Source organism: Hippopotamus amphibius, chromosome 3, assembly GCF_030028045.1.
Source record: "Hippopotamus amphibius kiboko isolate mHipAmp2 chromosome 3, mHipAmp2.hap2, whole genome shotgun sequence".
Taxonomy (NCBI): Eukaryota; Metazoa; Chordata; class Mammalia; order Artiodactyla; family Hippopotamidae; genus Hippopotamus; species Hippopotamus amphibius.
The window spans coordinates 108,595,315-108,622,465 of record NC_080188.1 but is presented as its reverse complement, the minus strand read 5'-3'; the positions used below and the strand labels follow the sequence as shown (position 1 = coordinate 108,622,465).

The 27,151-nt window shown below is 35.0% G+C and overlaps 2 protein-coding genes across 2 annotated transcripts; both read right to left on the bottom strand.

The window, feature by feature from the left end:
- Window positions 1-3,291: 3,291 nt before the first annotated feature.
- LOC130850308 (olfactory receptor 140-like) lies at window positions 3,292-4,212 on the bottom strand. The gene has a single exon (XM_057729748.1). The coding sequence runs from the start codon at window positions 4,204-4,206 to the stop codon at window positions 3,292-3,294; it is 915 nt and encodes a 304-aa protein (XP_057585731.1). The 5' UTR covers window positions 4,207-4,212.
- Window positions 4,213-15,673: 11,461 nt separating this feature from the next.
- Window positions 15,674-16,489, bottom strand: LOC130848592 (olfactory receptor 4C3-like). The gene has a single exon (XM_057727038.1). The coding sequence runs from the start codon at window positions 16,487-16,489 to the stop codon at window positions 15,674-15,676; it is 816 nt and encodes a 271-aa protein (XP_057583021.1).
- Window positions 16,490-27,151: the final 10,662 nt, after the last annotated feature.

Sequence of the window (27,151 nt, the reverse complement as noted above, 5' to 3'; positions counted from 1 at the left end):
TTTGCTTGACACCAGAGGAATCAAGAAAGTGCAAGTAACCTGGAAATGGGAATCAATACAATGTAAAAGGGCAGAAAATGCCTCCACCAGAAAAATAAGGGAATAATAATCTCAATGACAATCTTCACAATGTGGCCAATGATTGGATCTGTGTTTTGGTATTTCCATATTGGGATAAAAAAGAGTGTTGTCAAGTGAGATGGCTAGAAGAGGCTGAATAAAGGACATAATATTGTTGCTTAAATCTACTGAGTCTCATTTTCTTATTGTATAAAATGAAATATAAAGCTCTCTAATGATACTTGTTCCAACATTCATGATTAAAATATGTAAAGAACCTCTTAAAATGTATGCTTCATATTTGCCTTCAACAATAGTGAGCTCATTCTCCTCACTTATGTCTAATATTTTCACTGAATTAAAAGTCCAAATTAAACCAAAATATCCTTACACAACAGATACAAACACTATGTATTTGTCATTAATTTTTAGGCAAAACATATTTATTTCCCCATTTTTTTAAGTAACATAACTAATCAGGTATCAGTTGTTCCACAGGAGAGACTTTTGATAATGAGTGCAAGGTAGCATCTAAACAAGCTTTAAACTTACTCACAAACCAGACTCTGTCCCCTGAGAAGGCCAGATGACCTTGTACTTCCTCCTTCAATTCTTACACCTTCCATGTTTGCAGTTGACAATTTATTATATATGCCTCATTAATCTCATGCCTCCACTGAGCCCCTGCTACAGCCCCTAAGACACAATCTTTGCTCTTAGTTTCCCTCTTCAAATCCTCCCTTTGGTCTTAGAGATGACATTTACACAAGACTTATCCCATCCTTATCCCTAGATTACTCTCATATCCTCTCTAATAGTCACAAGAGAAAATGAACCATATATCATCTAGTTTAGATTCTGTTGAAATGTTTCATTCTTACCTGCAATTTCAACATTGATAATTCTAAGAGATTAGGTGCTTATTATATCATCTACGATGTCTAGAATTTGTGAGTGTTTTCACGAAAGTCTTACCTTTGGTTTCAAGGTTTGTAGGATTTGCTGGCAAAATAACCACTATACACTAAGTTAAATAAGAATTTAGAGAGGATTTATTCAGTTAACAAAGATCACAGTATACTAATTAAGAGAATAATTAGCTAAGAAAGAGTGGTAGAGACAGACTTTCATATATCACCGAGTTTGGGAAGCACCTACATCCAGATCCAAGCAACACTGGGAAGTCCCTGGAACAGCAATCTGGAGTCCCAGTTGAGAAGGGTCCCAGGCAGTGCATCCACTCCATGGGTGAGACTTCAGATTGGAGTTCTGGGGGCATCTGCTTATAATTCCAGGCTACAAGCTGATATCATCAGTTTGCATGTAAAAACACAGCTCTGGAGTTACTTGAATGATGTTGTTGGTTTCATCATTTGAGTCACAAGATTCTCTGGACCCCGGGGAACTGGCGAGGTTCCCAGGGCTCAAGAAATTCCAAGACCCACTCCCTTTCTTATCTTTCTTACCAAAATGACCTTTGACTTGCTAGCAGCAATTGTTAGGTATCTTAGTAGGCACACAGTCCAGGCAAGGACACAGGTCAGTCAGAGGCCTGTTTCTGTCTCTGAGGCCTGAACAAGACTATGTTATTAACTTTCCCAACAGGGAAAAAGTTCTATTTCTCATGAATTTAAGACAGCCACGCACAACTTATTATACACAGTCATCCCCAGAACCATGTTTTGGCATGATTTTATGGTCAAATTATGGAAGAAATAGCTCCAGTAGATCACTGAGTTTGAGAAATGACATTTGTGAGAAGTAACATAAGTTGGAGAGTTGTACTCACAGAAGCCTTGATCTATAAGATTTATGTAATAATGCAGGACAATGGGTACTCTCCATATGCATAGAGGACCATTGCAGGTATCCTCCAATTTCCAAAAGTTCACCTTAGCCACATTGTTTTTATGAAGATCAACATTAGTACTTGTTTTCACTAACAGAAATAAATCTAATGGAAATATTTGTTTTTACAAAAAAAAAATCTGTTATTATACTACCCATTTGTAGTTCTGATATGTATTGCTATATGTGAGAAAAGGCTACAAACAAACAAACAAACAAACAAACACCATCTTCTCAAAGGATAAAATGAATCATTAAGACAGCAGATAATTTATCTATAAACTTAAGATAGACAATTTTATTATCTACATAAAACAGACAACTGTTTCATTTGAAAGAAAGACTTGTTTTAAAGAGTTGGTTTGCAAGTTTCTAGTTGAAACTTTTGAAAGAATGCTGCATTCCAGTTTTCATGTTGCACTTTATGGGGTAAGCATGTGTGATGTGAGGCAAGTAAATCAGTAAAACTCTTTTGGCTTCAGGTTTATTTTCTTTAAAATGGGCATAATGATAATGGAAGTGCCAGTTTTGTAGTGGATAAATCAACTGAAGTACATATTGCTGATAGATAATAAAAGGTTGATATAATGTAAATATATGTAGCAAACCTAATAACAACAGCTTTGGAACTTAACCATATGCCTTTTTGTTGAAACTTGAAAGTGTTAAACTTTCTTGTTTCAGATGGTTCCTCGAATCTTGATATAGAAAAAGAAAACAGTATATTCAAGTAAAACTATGATCTATAAGCATAGTAAAGCAAATACAATTAAATTAAGAGTAATTTCAAAATTTTGGCTTGATTTTTGTGCCATGAATAAAATTAAACATAGCTTGCAAAGTATTCTTTCATCCTTTTGTGGTGATTCTCTATTTGGTTTTGGTAATTTCATAGTGCAAAACAAGAAATTCAGCAGGGATTCTTTCACTTCCCATCCGTCCCTTGCCCATGGATCTAAGAATTTACATCCCTTGCTGTCTATATCAGAGGTTAAGCAAAAATAAAGACATTCTGAAGTCAAGACACAATGGAAAAGCTAATTTCCTCCAAGCAACCTATATGAAGAATTTAGTAAAATAGCAGTAAGAATGGAGAAAAACATACTCTACAATCATCAAGTAGGTGTTGATAGTTGTTGTTTCCATTGCCCATTCAGAATCTATGAACATGAACATTAAAACCTTGGAAAAGTATTACAAGTTATCAAAATACCTAATAATGCCTAGCCATTATTATTCAACAAATGTTAGTTTCTTGGCCTTTTTTTTTTTTTTTCAATCTCTCAGTGATCTGCAAAATGTCTTACCTTTCTTTCACAATTTACAACAGGTATAATCCTCCCTATGTATATAAATTGTTCCTTTTTTGGCACCATGAACACCCTAACTTACTCTCCTCTTCAACAAAGCTCTCATGGCATTTTTCACCTCTGTGTTTCTCACTGTGTAAATGACAGGATTTAACATGGGAGTGAGGATTGCAAAGAACACAGTCACCAACTTGTCTGCAGGGGAAGTAGTCACAGGACGTGTGTAGCTGAATATACAAGGGACAAAATAGAATACCACTACTGTAAAATGGGCACCACATGTGGAGAGGGCTTTACGTCTACCTTCAGAGCCATGGGATCTCAGGGAGCTCAGGATGACTATGTAGGAGATAATTAGCAAGGAAAAAATGAGCAAGCTCATGCCCCCACTGTTGGCTGCCACCACCATACCAATCTCATAGGTATCGCTGCAGGCAAGTTCCAACAGTGAGAAGAAATCACACATGAAGTGGTCAATGACACTGGGACCACAGAAGGTCAAGTTGACCATGAAAAGAATCTGCACAGTGGCATGCAGTATTCCCCCGATCCAGGCCACCACCACCAGGAGCTGGCAGAGCCCCCGTTGCATGATGGTCGTGTAGTGCAGAGGCTTGCAAATGGCCACATACCGGTCATAGGCCATGACAATGAGAAGGATGACCTCTGATCCTCCCAGGAAGTGTACCAAAAAGAGCTGAGTCAGGCAGCCATGCCAGGAGATGGTTCTCCTCTGGTACAGCAGATCAATGGTAATTTTGGGGGTGGTGACAGATGTGAAGGAGGCATCTATGAAGGCCAAATAAGTGAGAAAGAAGTACATGGGAGCTGAAAGAGTGGGGCTGAGGGAGATGGTAATGACAATGAGCAGATTGGCCAGCACAGTAAATAGGAAGATGAACAGAAAGACAATGAAGAGTATTTTCTGCAAGTGTGGGTTTTGTGTTAGTCCCAAGAGAACGAATTCAGTCACATTGTTGGGAGGCATGAAGAGATCCAATCAATAAAGAACCTTCTTGGAGCCTGAATTACCTAGAGAGGAATAAAGAATGATACCTGATAATCATGAAAGGATTGTGGTCTGAATTTCTTAAAACAAAAGTAGAGCTGTCACTCTAACTGTGGAGCATGTCTTTGGCATTCTGGCTCCAGTATTTGTTTCAACTCTTTCTTACTTCTTCCATGATGGCTTTTTATATCTAAAGACACCAAGTACCCATCACCTGTAGAACATCTATAATGGCAGCATTTGATGTGTATTTTACTAAGAAAGCACAGTGCAATGAACAAGAGATCTGAATTCCCTTTCTGGTTCCTACTCCATTTGACTCTGCTAAGTTATCTCAGTGTTACATGCTTCCAAGCCTTCTTCTGTGTGTGTCAGTTTACAAATTTAATTCTCAGATGTATCTTGTAAGCTGAGCATGCCCTTAGAATGGTAAGAGTTATTCTCTCATCCATGAGAATTACACTTGAACCATCATCTCTAACTGTGGAAAGAAAAACATGGTCAATAAATATCTACCTAAGCAATCATTTTAGGGAAATATATAAGTCCTTGGCGACACATGCTCCCTGGTACCTACCAGAACACATAAGTCATTCAGGTGTATTTCCTTACAACACCTACCACAGTGCCTGTCATAATGTCAGCAGTGCCTGCAGCCTATTATGTGATGAGTATATGCTTGCTGAATTGCCATTCTTCACAAGTAAGAATAAGCTGGCTTCCCCAGACCATAAACATAGTAGAAATTCAAGTTCTCTTGTCTTCCAGCTCTGTTTTTCATTATTCTTTATGAGATATATAAATAAACATTTGAAAGGAATCTTCACTCCACGTTAATTCTTTTTGGCACGCATTATAGTGTAAGTATGAAAGTAATAATTACCTTTAGGAAGGAGTATGTTACTGGGTCATATTAAAGTCAAGAAAATTATAGTATTATTAAATGATTATTTTACTATTAAAAATTTTGTTCCACATACAATTTAAGATAGTCATCTTCAATGAATTTACAGCATCAGTAGACTTGGATTAAAAAGAAAACCTCTTGCACAGCCCTTCAGTACAAGAGCATCTGTTAAACAAAGGAAATCCTTATCTTCAAAGTTAAAAAAAAATTACTATGGAGAACAGAAAAATAATTTAATAAGTTAGAGAGATAGGTAATGTACTATGCATATAAACATATAAACATCAGCTAACAGAAACACATATAAAACCTATTACTTACTACAGGTACCTTTTACAGGTTCATTCATTTAACATATATTTATTTCACACTTACCATGTATATGAATATATATCTGTTCACATAAAGTCATTAAAAGTGTCCTTGTTAAATGCCCTTAATACCTGAAATTTTATTATCAAACAGCAGCAGCTTATCCATACATGATAGGAATGACCTTCCCACTCGTCTATATTTCTGCTATGTACATTCTCATGCCTTATTCTCCCATGTCCCCATAGCATCCATCATCCATCATTCCTGGCTCCTGGATACTGCATTACTAATAGAATGAGAAATATGAGGGACATAAATTTCCCAAAGAAAAGGGAAGACCTAATATAATAAAATGTATTCTGCAAAAATATGTTTTTCCTATAAAGATAAATGGGTAAACAGCTTTATTTTTTAATTATCCAATATGAAAATTTTATACCAGTGTGGAAACAAAGAGCAGCAGCTCCACTGCATTCACTTATACTGAGGTGGGAAGTCCCAACAGATCAGAAAAAGGGTATAGTGTATAGGAAGTAAAAATTAGACATAATAAAAATGATTTAGGAATGACTATGAAGAAATGAAAATCATTGTTCCTTTTTCTTTGGCTCCATGAAGATCTTTCTAGGAATAAACCTGAAAGGAAAATATTTTTAAAGGAGAAAAAAATCATTATTTACATATGTGTTCAACATTATTACTAAGAGCTGTGGAAAGTTTAGAAACTACATGGACTGTTCAACGTCAAAGAAATAGATAATAGAAATATAGTGTATCTCTTTGATTAATGTGCAGTTTTTCACACAGGTGTTGTAAAAATTTGTGCAACATCATAGGAAAATTCTCAGTTGAATCATTATTTGGGGAAATTGTTGGATTCAAATTTAAATGATGTAATTATTCTCATTTAATTATAACTATTTTAGTATTCTAATTGATTTTGTTACATATATCGATAAAAAACAAAATATTTTTTACTTGTAAATTGAGAGTACTGTAGTTGAGTCTACATTTCTTAATGTTTTGCTTGCTGAAGCAGTGCTTTAATCTCAGATCCTTGAGGATGAGGGGTGCTTATATGATTTGCAAGATCCATTTGAACCTGAGAATCTCTGATTATGTGATTTGCTGGAAAAAAGAGAATCTCACCTATGAATATGTCAGACATTGGTCCATGGCCAGAGCCCCAGGCAGCTGTTAGTTCACCAAGAAAGAAGCAAAGATGTAAGAATAAAAATGTCAGCCAACTCAGCTACAAGAAGTGTATTTATTGATTTATAAATGGTATCTTTGCATAGGCCTTTCTCTTGACCCTTAAAAGTGCTGCCATATATCTTGTTTGTAGGCAAATTCTGTGAAGCCTTAGCCGTGGCTAATTGGACCCAGGAGTATTGCACCATCCTTAGCAGATCTTGCCAACAACCAATTATATCATGTAGCTTAACTGAACTTCAGAGGACAATTTTTGTAGCACTCATCTTTATGTTTGATCTCCTCCTCCTGTTTTCATGTAGACCTCCTTCAGGTCTACATGAAAACAAAACACTATGACAAGGGAAAAAACATGTTAACTATTTATGAATTTAGGTATTTGTTAACAAATGAACTTAATACAAAGCCTGAATATTGACCATTGTATAAATAATCATTCAGGTGGGTAATTTTCTGATTTAAAATTTTTTCACTATATTTTTTATTTTTAATGGATCTTCCATGCAAATCACAACTTTTAAATATTATTTTCAGATGTACATTAAGTGATAATATGAACGCTATCATAATAATGTCACTTCACATCAGGTAAAGTTTATAGTACTTTTTCAAAGTGTATGTATCGTGTGTCAGTTTTGGAATTAGATTAACATATTAATGAAAATAATTCTATCCTCAATTATATTCAGAGATGGTACAAAGCTTTTATTTTAGTCATTTAATTATAATCTCATACTATCTATATGAAATAGAAAAAAATAAACACCAATAGCCACAATTAATAACAAGGAAATATAAGACATTGAATTGAAAGTCATTTTTTCCAAGGCAAAATAAGAAGATACTTTCTTCAACAATTTACTATAAATTACTGTTTTACAGACATAAGTGTCATGACGCATTTATGCTGCCAAGTGTTGGGACTATTATAATTATCTATTAAAGGAATAAATACTGATATTTGAAACTATATTGTAAATCAATTCAATTCAATTCAATTCAATTCAGAAATATCCCTGTATAGAACTACACTCACTCACCATATTCAAATATGTTTGCATTAAAAAGAAAAAAAAATAATGTGTACATAACTCTGGATTGGCTCCAGAGAATGTGGTCATTGTAAGCAGCAAGTGTCAAGAAGGAAAAGAGTTTAAGAAAACTGAAACCATACGACTAAACCAGTCTGAATAGACACTTTAATTATTATAGTGTGGTAACAACTTCTGTGATGGCAGATGCCAAAGACAGTCTGAATGACTAATTGAAACCATCTAAAGTACAATAAGGAATATGTATTTTGCTGAAGTGACATGGTAAAAATGTCTTGAATTATTTTTTCAACTCTAGAATGAAAGGCAGAGTCAGATCAGGGAATTAGCATGTACTGACAAAGTCATCATTCCTCACCTCATAAAAGATTGAAATTCATTCACAATGGCCCATTGAATTGTCATCCAGCCATTACTTAGATAGCTACAGTCCTGGATAGAGATAACTTTAGAACCCCTACACCTCCCTAGTCCAGCTCCCCAAGCCCTAGAGAAGCACGAAATGGAAAAAGAGTAGAGTTAGGTCTAAATCAGTGAAGGTTGTTCATGAAAATAATTTCCAAATAGAAGTTCCTGGAGATTTACTAGGAAAAGCTTGTATTTGTTTCCAGAGCACATCTCCAAGGACAGAATGCTTGAACACCTTGGAGAGTTAGCAACACAAATTCTCAAACTTGAAGCGTAAACCACAATAAAAGCAGGGAAAATAATATAAGGATCTTATCATAGTTGATGTGAAAATAGAGGTATGGTTTGATGTTTGAAAGTTTCAGGGACTAGTTTCTCAAAAACCAGGTTTCTGTGGGCAGCTTCATGCATTTCTATAGAGAAACGCACTCTCAAAGTAACAAAGAACTCAAGAAAGAGCTCATATTGTATTAGTCCAAAGCAAAGACATTGTCTTACCAGTAGGACAATTCCTAAGTATTTTACCAAGAATGGAAAAGTTTTGGAAGGTGAGTGTTGTCTAAAAGTCTTCCAAATTTACTTCTAAATGATGCAGAAGCAAATATAAATATATGTATGGCAATAAACATATTGTCTCGTGCAAAATCACAGAACTTGGAAAACCCTTCCAATTTACCTATGTCAACTACTTGCAGAAATAGGGAAATCTGTTTAAGGTTACAAAAGATGATGGCATAGTGCTTTATAAAACTCATGTCTCATGATCCTAAAACTAGATTTCTTACTATCCATCATGTTTTTGTAACAATAATATGTTTGCTAAGTATTGTTGCACCATAGAGTCCATTGATTTCTTCAACAAAACATACAGTACCCTTGAAGTTGGAGGCTGGATCTTTCTGTTAAAAGGGAAAATGATAAATACATCTATGACATATACACACATTTGTATTTTGGTGGTAGACTTAACTTATGAAAAGATCCATAATTAATTCACAAGAAATCCTTATAATTTAGGTAAGTTGCTTAGCTGAGAAACAGTTTCTTTGGTCAACTGTGGAGTAATGATTACAGTTTTGCTTTTATATATCTCTTATACACCATCTAAAGGAGTTTTCAAAGAGGATTCTAGATTCAAGGAACTAAGTGTTAAGTCAATTTTCTAATATTGAAATTGTTTCACAGATGTATTTTACTGTGTGCTTTTGAAGAACACCTGCATTTAGTTGCAACCAAAAATTTTAATCTAATAAATAGTCACTTACTATGGCTCAAAATCAAATGTATTTTTATATTCTAAACTATTATTAAATGCTAGCCCAAGGAATTCTGTATAATGTAATGAACACCAGTGGTGGAGTAAGAGTATTTAGCTTAAAGGTGACTTAAATGTTCTATGATCTAACTATCTAACCTCTCTGATCCTCCATTTTTTTCTGTAAAATAAGAACACTAAATTTTATTTTATAATGTTCTTGTGACCATCTGAAAACAGTTCAAAATTTTCTCATCAATTTCAATACAGTACAAAAGGTTTTCATAATAACTGACAACTTTTACCCAAAAGAAAAAGAAATCCAATATAATTTTAAATATTAGGTGTGTCGTGTATGTGCCAAGAGAGTGCTGGCAAGTATCTTTTTTCTATCTTCTATTTCATACCACCCTATATACTATTAGGCCATACAATTTTCTGGGCACCAAACTGCTTCTACATACAGGGATCTTATACAATTCTGTAATCAGAAAGGAAACTTTTTCTATTACTACAAAACAGGTGAGGTTCTGATAAAATGCTATCTTTTGTTCTGATATCATTTGAAATGGTTGAAAAAGTATCAGATTTGGATTTAGAAGAATGCATATCTGAATACTAGCTCTATCTCTGACATTGGATGGATTATCTAACTTTTCTGAACTTTATTGTTCTTCATCTGTGATATGGGAATAATAATAATAATACCTACCTTGCAGAGGTGCTCTTAGTGACAGGTGAGAGATATGGGAAGGCTTTATAGTAATAAAATATAAAAATATAAATATCATAATAGAAATAAAATATTCACATTGGGTCGTTTCTTATCTGAAGTGGCATTTCTGTTCAAGAACTTTCTAATGACGTTTTTGACTTGTATTTTTTACTGTGTAGATAACAGGGTTTAAAACGAGAGTAACAAGAATATAGAATACTGCTATGGTTTTGTCCATGGAAAAAGTAACTATGGGGTGCAATACAAAAAAATACAGGGCACAAAGAAAAAGACAATAACTGTGATGTGGGAGTGTTACTAACCGAACTTTGGTCTGCTTGTTTGCATACACTAAAGCTTATCTACTGACACCAGGTTGTGGTGAAGGAAAGTGTATCATCTACTCCAGGGTGGCAAGCAAGGAGTCCAGCACAGCTACTGGTGAAAAAGGCATGACTCCCTGAAGTGTTTCAGAAAAACATTTTTAAAGCCTGGGTGAGCAATGGGGTTCCCATGGTATGTGACTGTCTCATTCACAATTCTGTGATTGGTTGATGATGAGGTAATAGACAGGTTTCACTGGGGTTAACATCATCAATTTTTAGGCTCTAGTAGTCCTGGGGTCTACATGCTCATGGTCATCAAGTTGTTAACTCTTCCATTTGGTGGGGGTTTTAGTATTTGTAAAACAACACAGGAAATGTTCATCAGGTACTGTTATCTGGGTACTTCAGAGAGAAACTAAAGCAGAGGCTATAGGGGAGGTGTCTGTCAAGGGAAGTCCCCATAGGGCCTTACTCATTTACAACCCCCTTTTCTTTTTATGCCCTTCAATCTTGAGGAAAACAGGTGTCAAACAAGGAAGGAAATAACATGTTTTAGTAGAGGTTAATCATAAACTCAGCAGAGAAACTTGTTTTTAGGGGAACTCAGTTTCAATCCCCCATCCTGTTTTAACCTTCCCCAAATATTTCAGGGGATGAGTCGAGAACCACTCTGGCTACTTCCTACTGAATGGGGGAAAGTCTTTTCTTGATTTGGGGAATTGACACCAATTTGGAAATATTCTTGGATTGGATGTTAGTTTTGTATGATTACGATCATGATTCCTTATTCTATCCTTTTGGCACAGACAGACCCAATTAGAAGCAACTGGAGAAGTGACAACTGGAACTTTAATAGATGAAATAGATCTTGTTCACCAAGGAAATCAGGAGACTAAGCATGCAAACCAATCTGGAACTGGTATTTAAGGGGAGACTTGTTGCCAGGTAGCTAGTTGTCTACTTTTATCTAAAAAGGTTTTAACTACAGATGTGGTATTAACATATACATAGCATATGTGTGTGTGTGTGTGTATGGAGCTATTGGTCACTATACACGACTCCTTTTTTCTGCTAACATCTCATCTAAAGCAATCTCATTGTCTAAAGATTTAACAGTTAAAAGAGAAAATCTTGAGGCCATAAAATTGCAACTGCCATCTTCCAGAAGACACTGCTTTGAGGAAGCCTGGCAGCAACCTTTGTCTGACACTGATCAGAAAATTCAAGTTCTTGACAAAATAGGAACGTGTCAGAAATCATGCCCACAATGGCAACCTAGTTTTACCTTGGATGTCAGAAGAATAGCTACCCCATTTTGATTTTCAAATGCATTCTCTTCCTCAATGGCCAAAGCAGATGCACAATGCATGTCTGAAAGGCCACAAAACAGACTACTCTCATGAGTAACATTTAAGTTAAAACATGTATAAGACAGAATAACTTCCCCATACTTCAATGTGTGCAGATGTTCCATAATTTCCCATTTTGATTGTAAATCTTTCAACAGAAATCAAAATATCTATCCTTTGATGTTGGAGTTGTTGTTCCTGCCCCAGATCGAATCTTGTCCCTTCATAATAGGCTTAAGTTTTGTTTATATATGATATTCATCTAAAGGTAGATTGTTGAGATAAGCTTCAAAAACAAAGTGTCCTTTTTAATAATTCAATTAAACTTTAAAATTATACTGCATGACAGCCAGGAACTACTTGGGACATGAGCCTTAGACAGTAAATGCAGAACTCTTTTAATATCCATTGAAACATCTCTTTCTCTCCAAAATTACCCTTATTTTTCTCAAATATAACCCAATCAAGATTAATTTGCCCACAAAGTTAACTCTGATTAATTGGTCATATTGGCTTTTTAAAATTGGTTGTGCTGGAATTTTTCATACTGAGCCTCAGACTGTACTCTTAAAAGGAATCTCTGGGCAAGGAAATCCATGCCAAGGGCTTGTCACGAAGTTTGCCTTACAGATTTGGGTGAATTTCTCCCCTTTTGAGGTCCCAAAATATCATCAGTCAGGAGGTGGCCTTCCTCATTTATCTGACAAATCTATTAAGAACCTAAGAGTTGCCAATAACTGGATGGATTATAAAATGTTTTTCATCTTACACATTATTAACAAAATTATATTTTTCATTTAGCTGTTTACTTGTTTATTATCCATCTATTCCCCCTGGAAGTTAAATTCCACATAAATATAACCATTGTTTCTATTATTCAATGTTGTATACTCAACTCCCCTAACTCTCTTGCCCACCATATGCACTGAAATGTATTTTTTGAATAAATTAAATAAGTTTAAATTACCTAAACTGAATTGACCATGTAACCATTTTTCTCAGCAATAAGTATTAATGTTATGGAATGACAATATGAAAAGCCCTATGGAAATAGCACCTATTTAACTCTTCAAGGTGCTACCTCACGCCCAACCATTGTATCACTTTCCTCAATGATTTGGTTGCTCCATTTTCCTCTAAATATCTCTTTCATCTGTGCAACTTCCTTTGAAATTCAATTGTTTGAATTTCATTCCTTGAGAAATAAATTAAATTCCTATTACATCTCACTTTTCATGATGTCCACAAAGGGAAACATATCTCCAGAAAAGAGATAATCAAATGACTTTTCATTCACACATGAGTAATCAAGAAAGTGCAAGTATTGACAACTTAAGAAATGGAGGTCAACAGAGCGCTAAAAGGAAGAAAGCCCCCCCCCCACCCAAATAAGAGAAGAATGCCACAATGACAACTTTCACAGTGTGGCCAATGCTCAAATCTGTGTTTTGCTGTCTTCACATCATGACAACAAGGAGTATTGTGAGGTGGATAGAGTAGAGGAAGCAGAGTCTAAAAGACCTGATATTGTTGCTTAACTCCATTGAGTTTCATATTCCTCTTGTATAAAATGGATTATAAACCTCTATAATGACACGTTACTACATGACTAGATTTAAAGTATGTAAGGAGCCTCTCAAAATGTATGCCTCATAGCTGCCTTCAACAAGAGTGAGCTCATTCCTCTCACTTAATGGCTAAAATTTTCATAGAATTAAAGCTCCAAATTAAACAGAAAGATCCTTACACAAAAGAGCCTAACATTATTTATGTCATTAGTTTTTAGGAGAAACATATTTACTTCCCCGTATAATTTTTTAAGTAACAGAAGTAATCAGGTGGCAGTGTATCCTTGATTCTTGATGACAAGGGCAAAGGAGGATCTAAACAATCTTTAAACTTACAAACAAGCAAGACTCTATACACTGAGAATGCCAGATGGTCTTGCACTTCCTCCTCCTATTCTGACATCTTCCAAGTTTGCGGTTGACAATTTATAATTTCTGCCTCATTAACCTTCTCACCTCTCCACTGAGACCCTGGTATAGCCCATAAGACACAATCATTGGCATTAGTTTTTCTTTTCAAATCCTGTTTGTTCTTAGGGTAGAAAGAACATTTACACAATACTTTTCCTATCCTTACCCCGACATTACTCTCATCTCATCTCTAACAGTCACAAGAAAAAATGAACCACATATTATTTAGCCTACATTCTGTTGAAATGTTTCATTCTCACTTTAACAGATTAAGTACTAATTACATAATCTTTCAGACCTAGACTTTCTGGGAAAAGGTTCTATTTCCTATGAATTTGAGAAAGTCATGCACAGTGTAGTAAACACTATAATCCAAGTTCATGCTTGGGCATTACTGTATGTTAAAATAATTGAAGAAATAGCTGTGGTTGATTATTGATTTGAGAAAGTTACATTTTTGAGAAGTAACAAGGGTTGGTGTGTCATAGTCAGAGGAGCTCTGATTTATAAGAGTTTTATTGTAGTGTAGGTTGAGCAGGTATTCTCCACCTATATAGAGGAGCACTGCTGGTATCTCCCACTTTCTGAAAGTTCACTTAAGCCACATTGTTTTTATGAAGAACTACATTAGTACTTGTTTTAACTAATGGGAAAGAAATCTGAAAGAGATTTTTACTTAAAAAAAAAAAAACACTTTTTACCATACTACAAATTGTAGTGCTACATTTGAGACAAGGCTACAAGAAATTTAACACCATTTTCTTGAAAGACAAAGTGAATCATCAAGACTGCAGATAATTTTCTTATCCATAGACCTAACCTTACCACAGACAACTGTGTTTCATTTGAAAGAAAATAAGACAGTTTTAAAGAACTGGGTTGGAAGTTTGTAGCTGAAACTTTTGAAAGGAACCTGCATTCCAGTGTGATAGTTCCTGTCACACTTTATTGGGGGAAGTACCTCTGATGTGAGGCAAGTAAATTAGTAAACCTCTCTTGGTTTCAACTTGCTTCTGTGTAAAATGGGGATAATGATAATGGAGCCAGCAGATTAGTACATGGATAAATCAATCGAGGTGAATATGCCTAAGATAATAAAAGGTTCATGTAATGTAAATATATGTAGCCAACCAATATAACAGCTTTGGAATCTAACCATATGATTTTGTGTTGAAATTTGATAAAAGATGTCTAACCTTCTTGTTTCAAATGGCTCATCAAATCTTGAAGTCAAAAAGAGAGAAAACATTTCTTTTAAATTTAAGAAAATCTGTGAGCCATAAGGATACTTAAGCAATTAAGAGAAAATTAAGATTAATTTCAAAATTTCTGAACTAAAGTTTGTACCACAAAAAGAACTACAGATACATCAAGAATTATTCTTTCTTCCTTTTGTGGGTATCTCTCTTTTTGCTTCCAATAACTTCTTAGTGGAAAAAAAAATCAGTGATTCCTTCACTTACCTGTTGCTTCTCCATATATTTATCTAAGAATTTCTACCCTGGCTACTTTACCACATTCTAAGCAAAAAAAAAAAAAAAAAAAGCAAAAAAAAAGAAGTTCTGAAATCAGTATCCTATGGAAAAATCATTTTCATCTAAGTAACATATATGAGAATTTAATAAAATAGGAGTAAGACTCTGGAGAAAAAAAACTTGTTCTACAATCATCAAACTAGGGGTTTATAGTTGTGCTTTCCATTATCTACTTTGAATCTATGAACATAAGCATTGAAGCCTTGGGGAAATATATTAAAGTTATCAAAATGCCTAATAAATGCCTAGTCACTATTAATATTCAACAAATGTTACTTTCTAGGCCTTTTTTTCTGTCTGTGATCTGCAAAATTTTTAAATTTTCTTTCACAATTTACAAGTATAATCCTCCCTATGTATATAAATTATTACTTTCTAGGCATCATGAACAGCCTAAGTTACAATCCTCTTCAACAAACTCCTGATAGCAATTTTCACCTCTGTGTTTCTCACTGTGTAAATGATAGGATTTAACATGGGAGTGAGGACTGTAAAGAAAATAGCCACCAACATGTCCTCAGGGTAAGTGGTCACAGGATGTGTGTAGTTGAATATACAAGGACCAAAAAAGAGTACCACTACTGTAAAGTGGGAGCCACATGTAGAGAGGGCTTTGCATCGTCCTTCAGAGCCATGGGATTTCAGGGAGCTTAGGATGACTGTGTAGGAGTTGAGAATCATGAAAAAAATAAGCAAGCACGTGGCCCCACTGTTAGTTGCCACCATCATTCCAAGCTTGTAGGTGCTGTTGCAGGCAAGTTCCAACATTGAAAAGAAATCACACATGAAGTGGTCAATGACATTGGGACCACAGAAGGTCAAGTTCACCGTGAAAAGAATAAGAATCTGCATAGTGGAATGTAGGATTCCCCGTATCCAGGCCACCACCACCAGGTGCTGGCAGAGCCCCTGTCTCATGATGGTTGTATAGTGTAGAGGCTTGCAGATGGCCACATAGTGGTCATAGGCCATGACAATGAGGACAATGATCTCTGATGCTCCCAGGAATTGTAACAAAAAGAGCTGAGCCAGGCAGCACCCCCAGGAGATGGTTCTCCTCTGGTACAGCAGGTCAATGATCATTTTGGGGGTTGTGCCAGGTGAGTAAAAGGCATCCATGAAGGACAAGTAGATGAGAAAAAAGTACATGGGAGCAGGCAGTGTGGGGCTGAGGGAGACAGTAATGACAATGAGCAGATTGGCCAACATGGTAAATAGGAAAATGAATGGAAAGACAGGGAAGAGTATTTTCTGCAAGTGTGGATTCTGTGAGTCCCAGGAGAACAAATTCATTCACATTCTTGGGAGGCCTGAGCACATCCATTTAGGAACTTACATCTTCCTTGGGCCTAGATTACCTAAAAGGGAATAAACAATAACACCTGTTAATTATGAAAGGATTGTGGTCTGAATTTCTGAGAAAAAGTAGTGCAATCTCTGTAACTGTGGAGCATTGAGTGAAGAGTTATTCTTTCTTCCATAAGTATTTACATTTGAACCCTCAGTTCTAACTGTGGAAAGAAAAACATGGTCAACAAATATCTATCTAGGCAGGCAGTTAAGGAAAATATGTAAGTCCTTGCTGATACAGGTTCCTTGGTACCTACCAGAACACATAAGCTATTCAAGTGTCCTCTCATGGCACTTACCATAGTACCTGGCATAATGTCAGCAGTGCCTGAAACCCATTAAGTAATGAGTACATGCTTGCTGAACTGCCACATTGCACAGGTAAGAATACACCTGCCTCCTCAGGCCATAAACTTAGCAGAAATGCAAGTGCTCTTGTCCTCCAGCTATGTTTATCGTTGATTTTTATGAGAAACATAAACATTTGAAAGGAAGCTGCACTCCAGGTTAATTCTTTCTGGCACACATTATGGGATAAGCTTGAAAATAATATTTGCTTCTAGGAAAGAATATTTTACTGGGTCATGTTAAAGATAATTATAGTGTTTTTTAAGTAATATTATTTTATTCTTCAAATTTCTGTTCCATATACAATTTAACATAGTCATCTTCAATAAATTTACAGCATCAGTTGACTTGAATTAAAAAAAAAACTTTCACAGATGTTCAGTACAATAGGATCTATTAAGTAAAGGAAATCCTTATTTTGAAAGTTCTAAAGGAAAAAAATAATATGGAGAACAAAAAGAAATAGTTTGTCAGATAAGTTAAATAGGTAATGTACTTTACATATAAACATATATATATATATATATATATATATATATATATATACTGACTAATACAAACACATATAAAATCTATGACTTAATTAAACATACCTATTACAAGTTCACTCATTCAATAAATATTTTTGGACACTGACTTTATGTATTAATGTATGTGTGTTCACATAAAGGTGTAAAATGTGTCCTTGTGAAATGTCCTTAATGCCTGAAATTTTATTACCAAAGAGCAGCAGCTCATCCATCCATGATAGGAATGACCTTCCCACTCCCTTATGTTTCTGCTACATGCATTCTGATGCCTTCTTCTCCCACAACGCTATAGCATCCATCATCCATTATTTCTGGTTCCTGGATACTGCATTACTAATACAATGAGAAACTTGGGGGGCATACATTTTCCAAAGAAAAGACATAAATATAATAAAATGTATTTTGGGGACATTCCTGGTGGCGCAGTGGTTAATCCACCTGCCGATGCAGGGGTCATGGGTTCAGGCCCTGGCCTGGGAAGATGTCATATATCACCATATCACAGAGAAACTAAGCCCGTGCAGCACAACTACTGAAGCCTGAATGCCTAGAGCCTATGCTCCACGAGAGAAGCCACTGTGATGAAAAGCCCTTGCACAGCAATGAAGAGTAGCCCCCACTCACCACAACAGGAGAAAGCCAGTGTGCAGCAATGAAGACCAAATGCAGCCAAAAATAAATAATTTTTAAAAAATGTTTTCTGCAAAAATATTTATTTTCCTTTCAAAGATACGTGGATAAAGATCTTTAGTTTTAATTATCCAATATGAAAATTTTATACTTTTGTGGAAACAAAGTGCAACAGCCCCACTGCATTCCCTTATTCTGAGGTGGGAAGTCCCAGCAGATGAAAAAAGGGCATAGTGTTCATAAAATAAGAATTAGACATAATAAACAAAAGTGACTTAGGAATTATTATGAAGAAATAAAAATCACTATTCCTTTTTCTTTCTAGGAACAAACTGCCATTAAAAATATATTTAAAGGAGAAAAATCATTATTTACATGTGTACAACATTATTATTAAGAGCTATGGAAAATTTAGAAACTACATGCACTGTTCAACATTGAAGAAATGGCTAATAAAAATATAGTGCAACTCTTTGATTAGTATGTGGTTTTTAACACAGGTGTTTTAAAAATTGTGCAACATCATAGGAAAATTCTTATGTTGTATTATCAACTGGGGAAAACATTGGATTCAAATTTGATTTATATAATTATTCTCATTTAATTATAACTGCTGATTTTATTATTCTAACTAATTTATTATATATATCAATAAAAAATGAAATATTTTTACTTCTAAATTGATAGTATTGTAGTTCAGTCTACGTTTCCTGATGTTTTGCATGCTGAAGAAGTGCTTTAATCACAGATTAGTGAGGATGAGGGGTGATTATATAATTTGCAAGATCCATTTGAACCTGAGAGTCTTTGACTATGTGAATTGCTGAAAAAAACATCTCACCTATAGATGTGTCTGATATAGGTCCATGACCAGAGTCCCAGGCAGCTGTTAGTTCACCAAGAAAGGAGTAAAATTGTAAGATTAAAAACGTCAGCCAACTCAGCTACAAAAAGTGTCTTTGTTAATTTCTAAATGTTACCTTTGGGTAAGGCCTTTCTCTTGAACACTAAAAGTGCTACCACATATCCTGTTTGTAGGCAAATTATGTGACGCCTTAGCTGTGGCTAATTGAACCCAGGAGCACTGCATCATCCTTAGCAGATCTTGCCAACAACCAATTATAGCACATCACTTAACTGAACTTCAGAGGACACTTTTTACAGCACTCATCTTTAAGTTTGATCTCCTCCTTAGATCTACATGAAGACATAACACTATGACAAGAGAAAAAAAATAAGTTAACTACTTATAAATTTAGGTATTTGATAACAAATAAGCTTAATATGGAGCCTGAATATCAACCATTGTATAAATTCATCATTTAGGTGGGTAACTATCTGATCTAAATTGTTTCATTATACTATTTTGTATTTTTAATGGATCTAATAGTCAGGCAAATCATAACTTTTAAATATTATTTTCAGACATTCATTAAGTGATAATATGAACCCTATCATAATATTGGCACTTCACACCAGGTAAATTTCACAGCACTCACTCAAAGTGGCTATATCTTGTGTCAATTCTGGAATTACATTAACATAATAATGATGAAAATAATTCTATCTCCAATTATATTCAGAGATGATGCAATGCTTTTACTTAGTCATTTAATTATAAACTCATAATATCCATATGAAATAAAAATGTAAACAACAATAGCCACAATCAATAACAAGGAAATATAAGACATTGAAATGTAAAGCCATTTTTCAAGGCAAAATAAGAAGCCAGGCCACTAAATCCTGGGCCAGGATACTTTCTTTACTAATTTACTATAAATTACTGTTTTACAACCTTAGTGTCAGGACACTTTTATGCTGCCAAATGTGAGGTCTATTACAATTACCTATTAAAGAAATACTGATATTTGAAATTATATTGTAAATCATTTTATTTCAATTCAATTCAGAAATATTCCTTTATAGAACTACACTCACTCATTGTGTTCAAATATGCTTACATTAATAGAAAGAAAAATGTATTGTACATAACTCTGGATTGGCTCCAGAGACTGTGGACCCTGTGAGCAGCAAGTGTCATGAAAGAAATGAGTTTAAGAAAACTGCAACCACATGACTAAACCAGTTTGAATAGACACTTTAATATTAGAGTGTGGTAATAACATTTGTGATGGCAGATGCCAAATATAGTCTGATTTGAAACCATATAAGAATTATGAGGAGTATGGATTTTGCTGAAGTGTCATGGTAAAAATATCTTGAACTCTTTTTCAACTCTAGAATGAAAGCCAGAGTCAGATCAGAGAATTAGCATGTACCGACAAAGTCATCGCTCCCTACCTCATAAAAGATTGAAATCCATTCCAAATGACCAATTGAGTGGTCATCCAACCTCTAGCTAAAAAACTACAGTGCTGGGTAGAGAGTTTGCCTTAGAACCCCTACACCTTTCTAGTCCAGCTCCCCAAGCCCTAGAGTAGAATGAGTTAGGTCTAAATCAGTGAAAGTTGTTCGTGAAAATAATTTTTAAATAGGAGTTCCTGGAGCTTTACCAGGAAAGTCTGTTTCAGGAAAACAAATCTAAGAACAGAGGGATTAAAACCCTGCATAGATAGCCATACAGATTCTCAAACTTGAAGGGTAAACCAGAATGAAAGCAGGATAAATTATATATGGATCTTATCATAGATGTTTGGAAACTAGTTGGGGTATGGTTTGATCTTTGAAAGTTTCAGGGACTGATTCACAAAACCCAGGTACCTACCAAATTATTCTTCTGGGCAGTTTCATGTATTCCAATAGGTACAGAAACATGTTCTCAAAATATCAAAGGATTCAAAACAGAGCTCATATTGTATTAGTCCAATGCAAAGGCATTATCATTGCAGTAGGATATATTGTATTTTTTTTAAATCAGAAATGGAAAAGATTTTGGTTATGGTCTTATAAGTCTTCCAATTTTACTTCTAAATGATGTAGAAGCAAATATAACAATATTTATGGCAATAAACATATTGGATTGTCCAAATCACAGAACTTGAAAAATGCTTCCAATTTCTCTAAGTCAACTACTTCTAGAAATAGGGAACACTCTTCAAGGTTATAGAAGAAGATTATGGAATAGTGCTATATAAAACTCATGTCTTGTGATCCTGAAGCTAGATTTATTACTCTCTCTCATATCTTCCTAATAATAATACGTTTGCTTAATATTATTGTACCATAGAGTCCATTGATTTCTTCAATAGAATATATGGTACCCTTGAAATTGGAGGCTGGATCTTCATGTCAAAAGACAAAATGATAAACAAGTCTATGACATATACACACATTTGTATTTCAGTATCAGATATCATTTTTGAAAACATCCATAATTAATTCACTACAAAACCTTGTGAGTTAGGTAAGTAGCTTAACTGAGAATAACTCTATGCTTAACTGTGGAGTAATGAGTCCTATTTTGCTTTTATATATCCCTTATAAACATTCTAAAAAATATTCAAAGAGGATTCTAGATTCAAGGAACTAAGTGGTAAGTCAACTTTCTAGTGATATATTTCACTGTGTGCTTTTGAAGAACACCTGCATTTAGTTGCTACTAATAATTGTTAGTCTAATAAATTGTCACTTCCTATGGCATAAAATCAAAATATTTTTACATTCTAAAACATAATTAAATGCAAGCCCAAGGAATTCTGTATAATGTAAAAAACACTGGTTGTGGAGTAAGAGTATTTGGGCTAAAACTTACTTAGATGTTCTGTGATCTAATTATTTAGCTTCTCTGATCCTCCAACTTTCTGTAAAATAAGAACACTAAGTTTTAATTTTATAATGTTCACATGACCATTTAAGAACACTTCAGAATGGTTCTCATCAGTTTAAATACAGTAAAATAATTCTTATAATAAGTTACAAATTTTACCCAACAGAAAAATAAATCTAATATAATTTTAAATATGAGATATATCATGTATGTGCCAAGAGAGTACTGGCAAGTATCTTATTTCTATTTTATATTCTGTACCATCACAGCTGCCAATAGGCAATACAGTTTTCTAAGTATCAAACTACTTCTATACAGAGTCACCATACAAAATTCTGTAATCAGAAAGGAAAAATTTTCAATTACTAAAAAATAGGTGAGGTTCTGATAAAATGCTATCTTTTTTTGTTCTGATGTTTGAAATGGTTGAAAGAGTATCAAATTTGGATTTAGAAGAATACATATCTGAATACTAGCTCTGTCTCTGACACTAGGTGGATTATTTAACTTTTTTGAACTTCATTGTTCTTCATATGTGTTATGGGAATCATCATAATAATATCTAGTTTGCAGAGGTGCTGTTAGTGTCAGGTGAGAGGTATGGGAAGGGCTTTATAGTAATAAAATATGAAAATATAAATATCATAATAGAAATAGAATATTCATATTGGGTCATTTCTTATCTCAAATGGCATTTCTGTTCAATAACCTTCTAATAACATTTTGACTTCTACATTCTTTACTGTGTAGGTAACAGGGTTTAACACAGGAGTAGTAAGAGTATAGAATACTGCTATGGCTTTATCCATGGGAAAAGTAGTTATGGGTTGCAGATACATGAAAATACAGGGCAGAAAGAACAAGGCAACAACTATTTTGTGGGAATGTTACTGAAACAAACTTTGGTCTACTTGCCTGTATGCAGGGAAGCCAATCTACCTGACACCAGGTTGTGATGAAAAAAATGTAGCATTTAGTGCAGGGCACCAAGAACGGAGTTCAGGACAGTTAGTGCTGAAGAAAACAGAACTACCTGATGAGTTTCAGGAAAGCATTTTTAAAATCCAAGTGAGGGAGGGTGTCGCAGGGTATGTGTTTAGCTTATTCACAACTCTCTGATTGGTTTTTGGTGAGGTAATAGACTGGTGTCACAGAGGTTAACATCATTGATCTTTTGGCTCCAGTAGTCCTGGGTTCTTACATGTTCATGGTCATCAAGTTATTAATTCTTCCATTTGGTGGGGTTTTAGCATCTGTAAACAATTCTTGAAGTATGAATCAAGTACTGTTTTCCAGGTACTTCAGAGAGGAGCTAAAGCAGAGGCTATGGAGGAGGGGTGTGTTCAGGGAAGGCCTTGTAGGGACTTACTCATCTACAATCCCCCGCTTTTTTTTCATTTTATTTATTTACTTATTATTGGGGGTACACCAAGTTCAATCAAGGGTTTTTATACACATATCCCCGTATTCCTTCCCTCCCACCCTCCCCATCCCAGTCCTCTAAGGCATCTTCCATCCTGGAGATGAACTGCCTTTGTTATACAGAAACTTCCCACTGGCTATCTATTTTACAGTTGGTAGCATATATATGTCTATGCTACTCTCTCACTTTGTCTCAGCTTCCCTTTCACCCACCGCCCCCCCCCCAATCCTCAAGTTCTCCCGTCCATTATCTGCATCTGGGTCCTTATTCTTGTCTTGTCACTGAGTTCATCAGTACCATTTTTAGATTCCGTATACATGAGTTAGCATACAATATTTGTCTTTCTCTTTCTGGCTCACCCCACGCTGTATGACAGACTCTAGGTCTATCCACCTCATTACATATAGCTCCATCTTATCCCTTTTTATAGCTGAGTAATATTCCATTGTATATATATGCCACATCTTCTGTATCCATTCATTTGTTGATGGGCATTTAGGTTGCTTCCATGTCCTGGCTATTGTAAATAGTGCTGCAATAAACATTATGGTACATGTTTCTTTTGGGATTATGGTTTTCTTTGGGTATATGGCCAGTAGTGGGATTACTGGATCATATGGTAGCTCTATTTGTAGTTTTTGAAGGAACCTCAAACTGTTTTCTATAGTGGCAGTGCCAACTTACATTCCCACCAACAGTGCAGGAGAGTTCCCTTTTCTCCACACCCTCTCCAAAATTGGTTGTTTCCAGATTTTGTGATGATGGCCATTCTGATGGGTGTGAGGTGATACTTCATTGTGGCTTTGACTTGCATTTCTCTGATGGTGAGTGATGTTGAGTATCTTTTCATGTGTTTGTTGGCCATCTGTAAGTCTTCTTTGGAGAAATGTCTATTTAGGTCTTCTGCTCATTTGTGGATTGGGTTATTTCCTTTTTTGTTATTAAGCTGCATGTGTTGCTTATATATTTTGGAGGTTAAAACTTTGTCCGTTGTTTCGTAGGCAACTATTCTTTCCCATTCTGAGGGTTCCTTTCTAGTCCTGTTTATGGTTTCTTTCACTGTGCAAAAGCTTTTAAGATTCATGAGGTCCCATTTGTTTATTCCTAATTTTATTTCCATAATTCTTGGAGGTGGGTCCAAAAGGATCTTGCTTTAGATGTATGTCATAGATTGTTCTGCCTATGTTTTCCTCTAGGAGTTTTATAGTGTCTGGCCTTACATGTAGGTCTTTAATCCATTTGGAGTTTATTTTTGTGTATGGTGTTAGGAAGTGTTCTAATTTCATTCTTTCACATGTTGCTGTCCATTTTTCCCAACACCACTTATTGAAGAGGCAGTTTTTTTCCATTGTATATTCATGCCTCCTTTGTCAAAGATAAGGTGCCCATATGTGTTTGGGCTTACTTCTGAGTTCTCTATTCTATTCCACTGATCTTCCTTCCATTTTTTGTGCCAGTACCATACTGTCTTGATCACTATGCCCTTGTAGTATAGTTTGAAGTCAGGAAGCATGATTCCACCAACTCCATTTTTCCTTCTCAAGATTGCTTGGGCTATTCGGGGTCTTTTGTGTTTCCATACAAATTGTAAGATTTCTTGCTTTAGTTCTGTGAAAAATGCCATTGGTAAATTGATCGGAATTGCATTGAATCTGTAAATTGCTTTGGGTAGTACAGTCATTTTCACTATGTTGATTCTTCCAATCTAGGAATATGGTATGTTCCTCCAACTGTTTGTGTCATCTCTGATTGCTTTCATCAGCATCTTAAAGTTTTCTGCATACAGATCTTTTGCCTCCTTAGGCAGGTTTATTCCTAGGTATTTTATTCTTTTTGTTGCAATGGTGAATGGGAGAGTTTCCTTAATTTCTCTTTCTGCTCTTCCGTTGTTAGTGTATAGGTATGCAAGAGATTTCTGTGCATTCATTTTGTATCCTGCTACTTTACTGAACTCATCAATTAGTGCTAGCAATTTTCTGGTAGAGTCTTTAGGGTTTTCTATATATAATATCATGTCATCTGCAAAGAGTGACAATTTTACTTCTTTTCCAATGTGTATTCATTTTATTTCTTTTTCTTCTCTGATTGCTGTGGCTAAAACTTCCAAAATTATGTTGAATAATAATGGTGAGAGTGGACACCCTTGTCTTGTTCCTGTTCTTAGAGGGAATTCTTTCAATTTTTCCCCATTTAGAATGATGTTGGCTTTTGATTTCTCATATATGTCTTTTATTATGTTGAGGTAATTTCCTACTATGCCCATTTTCTGGAGAGCTTTCATCATAAATGTTGTTGAATTTTGTCAAAGACTTTTTCAGTATCTATTGAGATGATCATATGGTTTTTATCCTTCAATTTGTTATGATGTATCACGTTGATTGATTTGCATATATTGAAGAATCCTTGCATCCCAGGAATAAATCCCACTTGATCATGGTGGATGATTTTTTTAGTGTGCTGTTGCAGTCTCTTAGCTAGTATTTTGTTGAGGATATTTGCATCTATATTCATCAGTGATATTGGTCTGCAATTTTCTTCCTTTGTGATATCTTTGCCTGGTTTTGGTATCAGGGTGATGGTGGCCTCATAGAATGACTTTGGGTGTGTTCCTCCTTCTGCTATATTTTGGAAGAATTTGAGAAGGATAGGTGCTAGCTTTTCTCTAAATGTTTGATAGAATTCACCAGTGAATCCATCTGGCCCTGGGCTTTTGTTTGTTGGGCAATTTTTAATCACTGCCTCAATTCCATTGCTTGTGATGGGTCTGTTCATAGTTTCTATTTCTTCCTGGTTCAGTCTTGGAAGATAGTATTTTTCTAAGAATTTATCCATTTCTTCCAGGTTATCCAGTTGATTGGCATATAGTTGCTTGTAGTAGTCTCTCATGATCTTTTGTATTTCTGAGGTGTCCATTGTTACTTCTCCTTTTTCATTTCTAATTCTGTTGATTTGCATCTTCTCCCTTTTTTCTTGATGTGTCTAGCTAATGGTTTATCAATTTTGTTAATCTTCTCAAAGAACCAACTTTTAGTTTTATTAATTTTTGCTATTGCTTCCTTCCTTTCTTTTTCATTTATTTCTGCTCTGATCTTTATGATTTCTTTACTCCTGCTCACTTTGATGTTTCTTTGTTCTTTTCCTAATTGTTTTAGGTGTAAGGTTAAGTTGTTTATTCGATAACTTTCTTGTTTCTTGAGGTAGGACTGTATTGCTATAAATTTCCCTCTTAGAACTGCTTTCTCTGCATCCCATAGGTTTTGGTTTGTTGTGTTTTCATTGTCATTTGTTTCTAGATATATTTTGAGTCCCTTTTAATTTCATTAATGATTTCTTGGTTGTTTAATAATGAATTGTTTAGCCTCCATGTGTTTGTATTTTTTGCAGTTTTTTTTTTTTTTTTTTTCCTGTAATTGATATATGGTCCCATGGTGTTGTGGTCTGAGGAGATGCTTGATATGATTTCAATTTTTTTGAATTCGGTGAGGTTTGATTTGTGACCCAAGATGTGATCTAGTCTGGAAAATGTTCCATGTGCACTTGAGAAGAAAGTGTATTCTCTCATTTTTGGATGGAATGTCCTATAAATATCAATTAAGTTGAGATGGTCTAATGTGTCATTTAAAGCTTGTGTGTCTTTATTTATTTTCTGTTTGGATGATCTGTCCATTGATGTAAGTGGGGTGTTCAAGTCTCCCACTATTATTGTGTTATTGCCAATTTCCCCTTTTGTGGCTGCTAGCATTTGACTTATGTATTGAGGTGCTCCTATGTTGGGGGCATAGATATTTTCCATTGTGATCTGTTCTTCTTGGATGGATCTCTTGATCATTATGTAGTGTCCTTCCTTGTATCTTGTAATA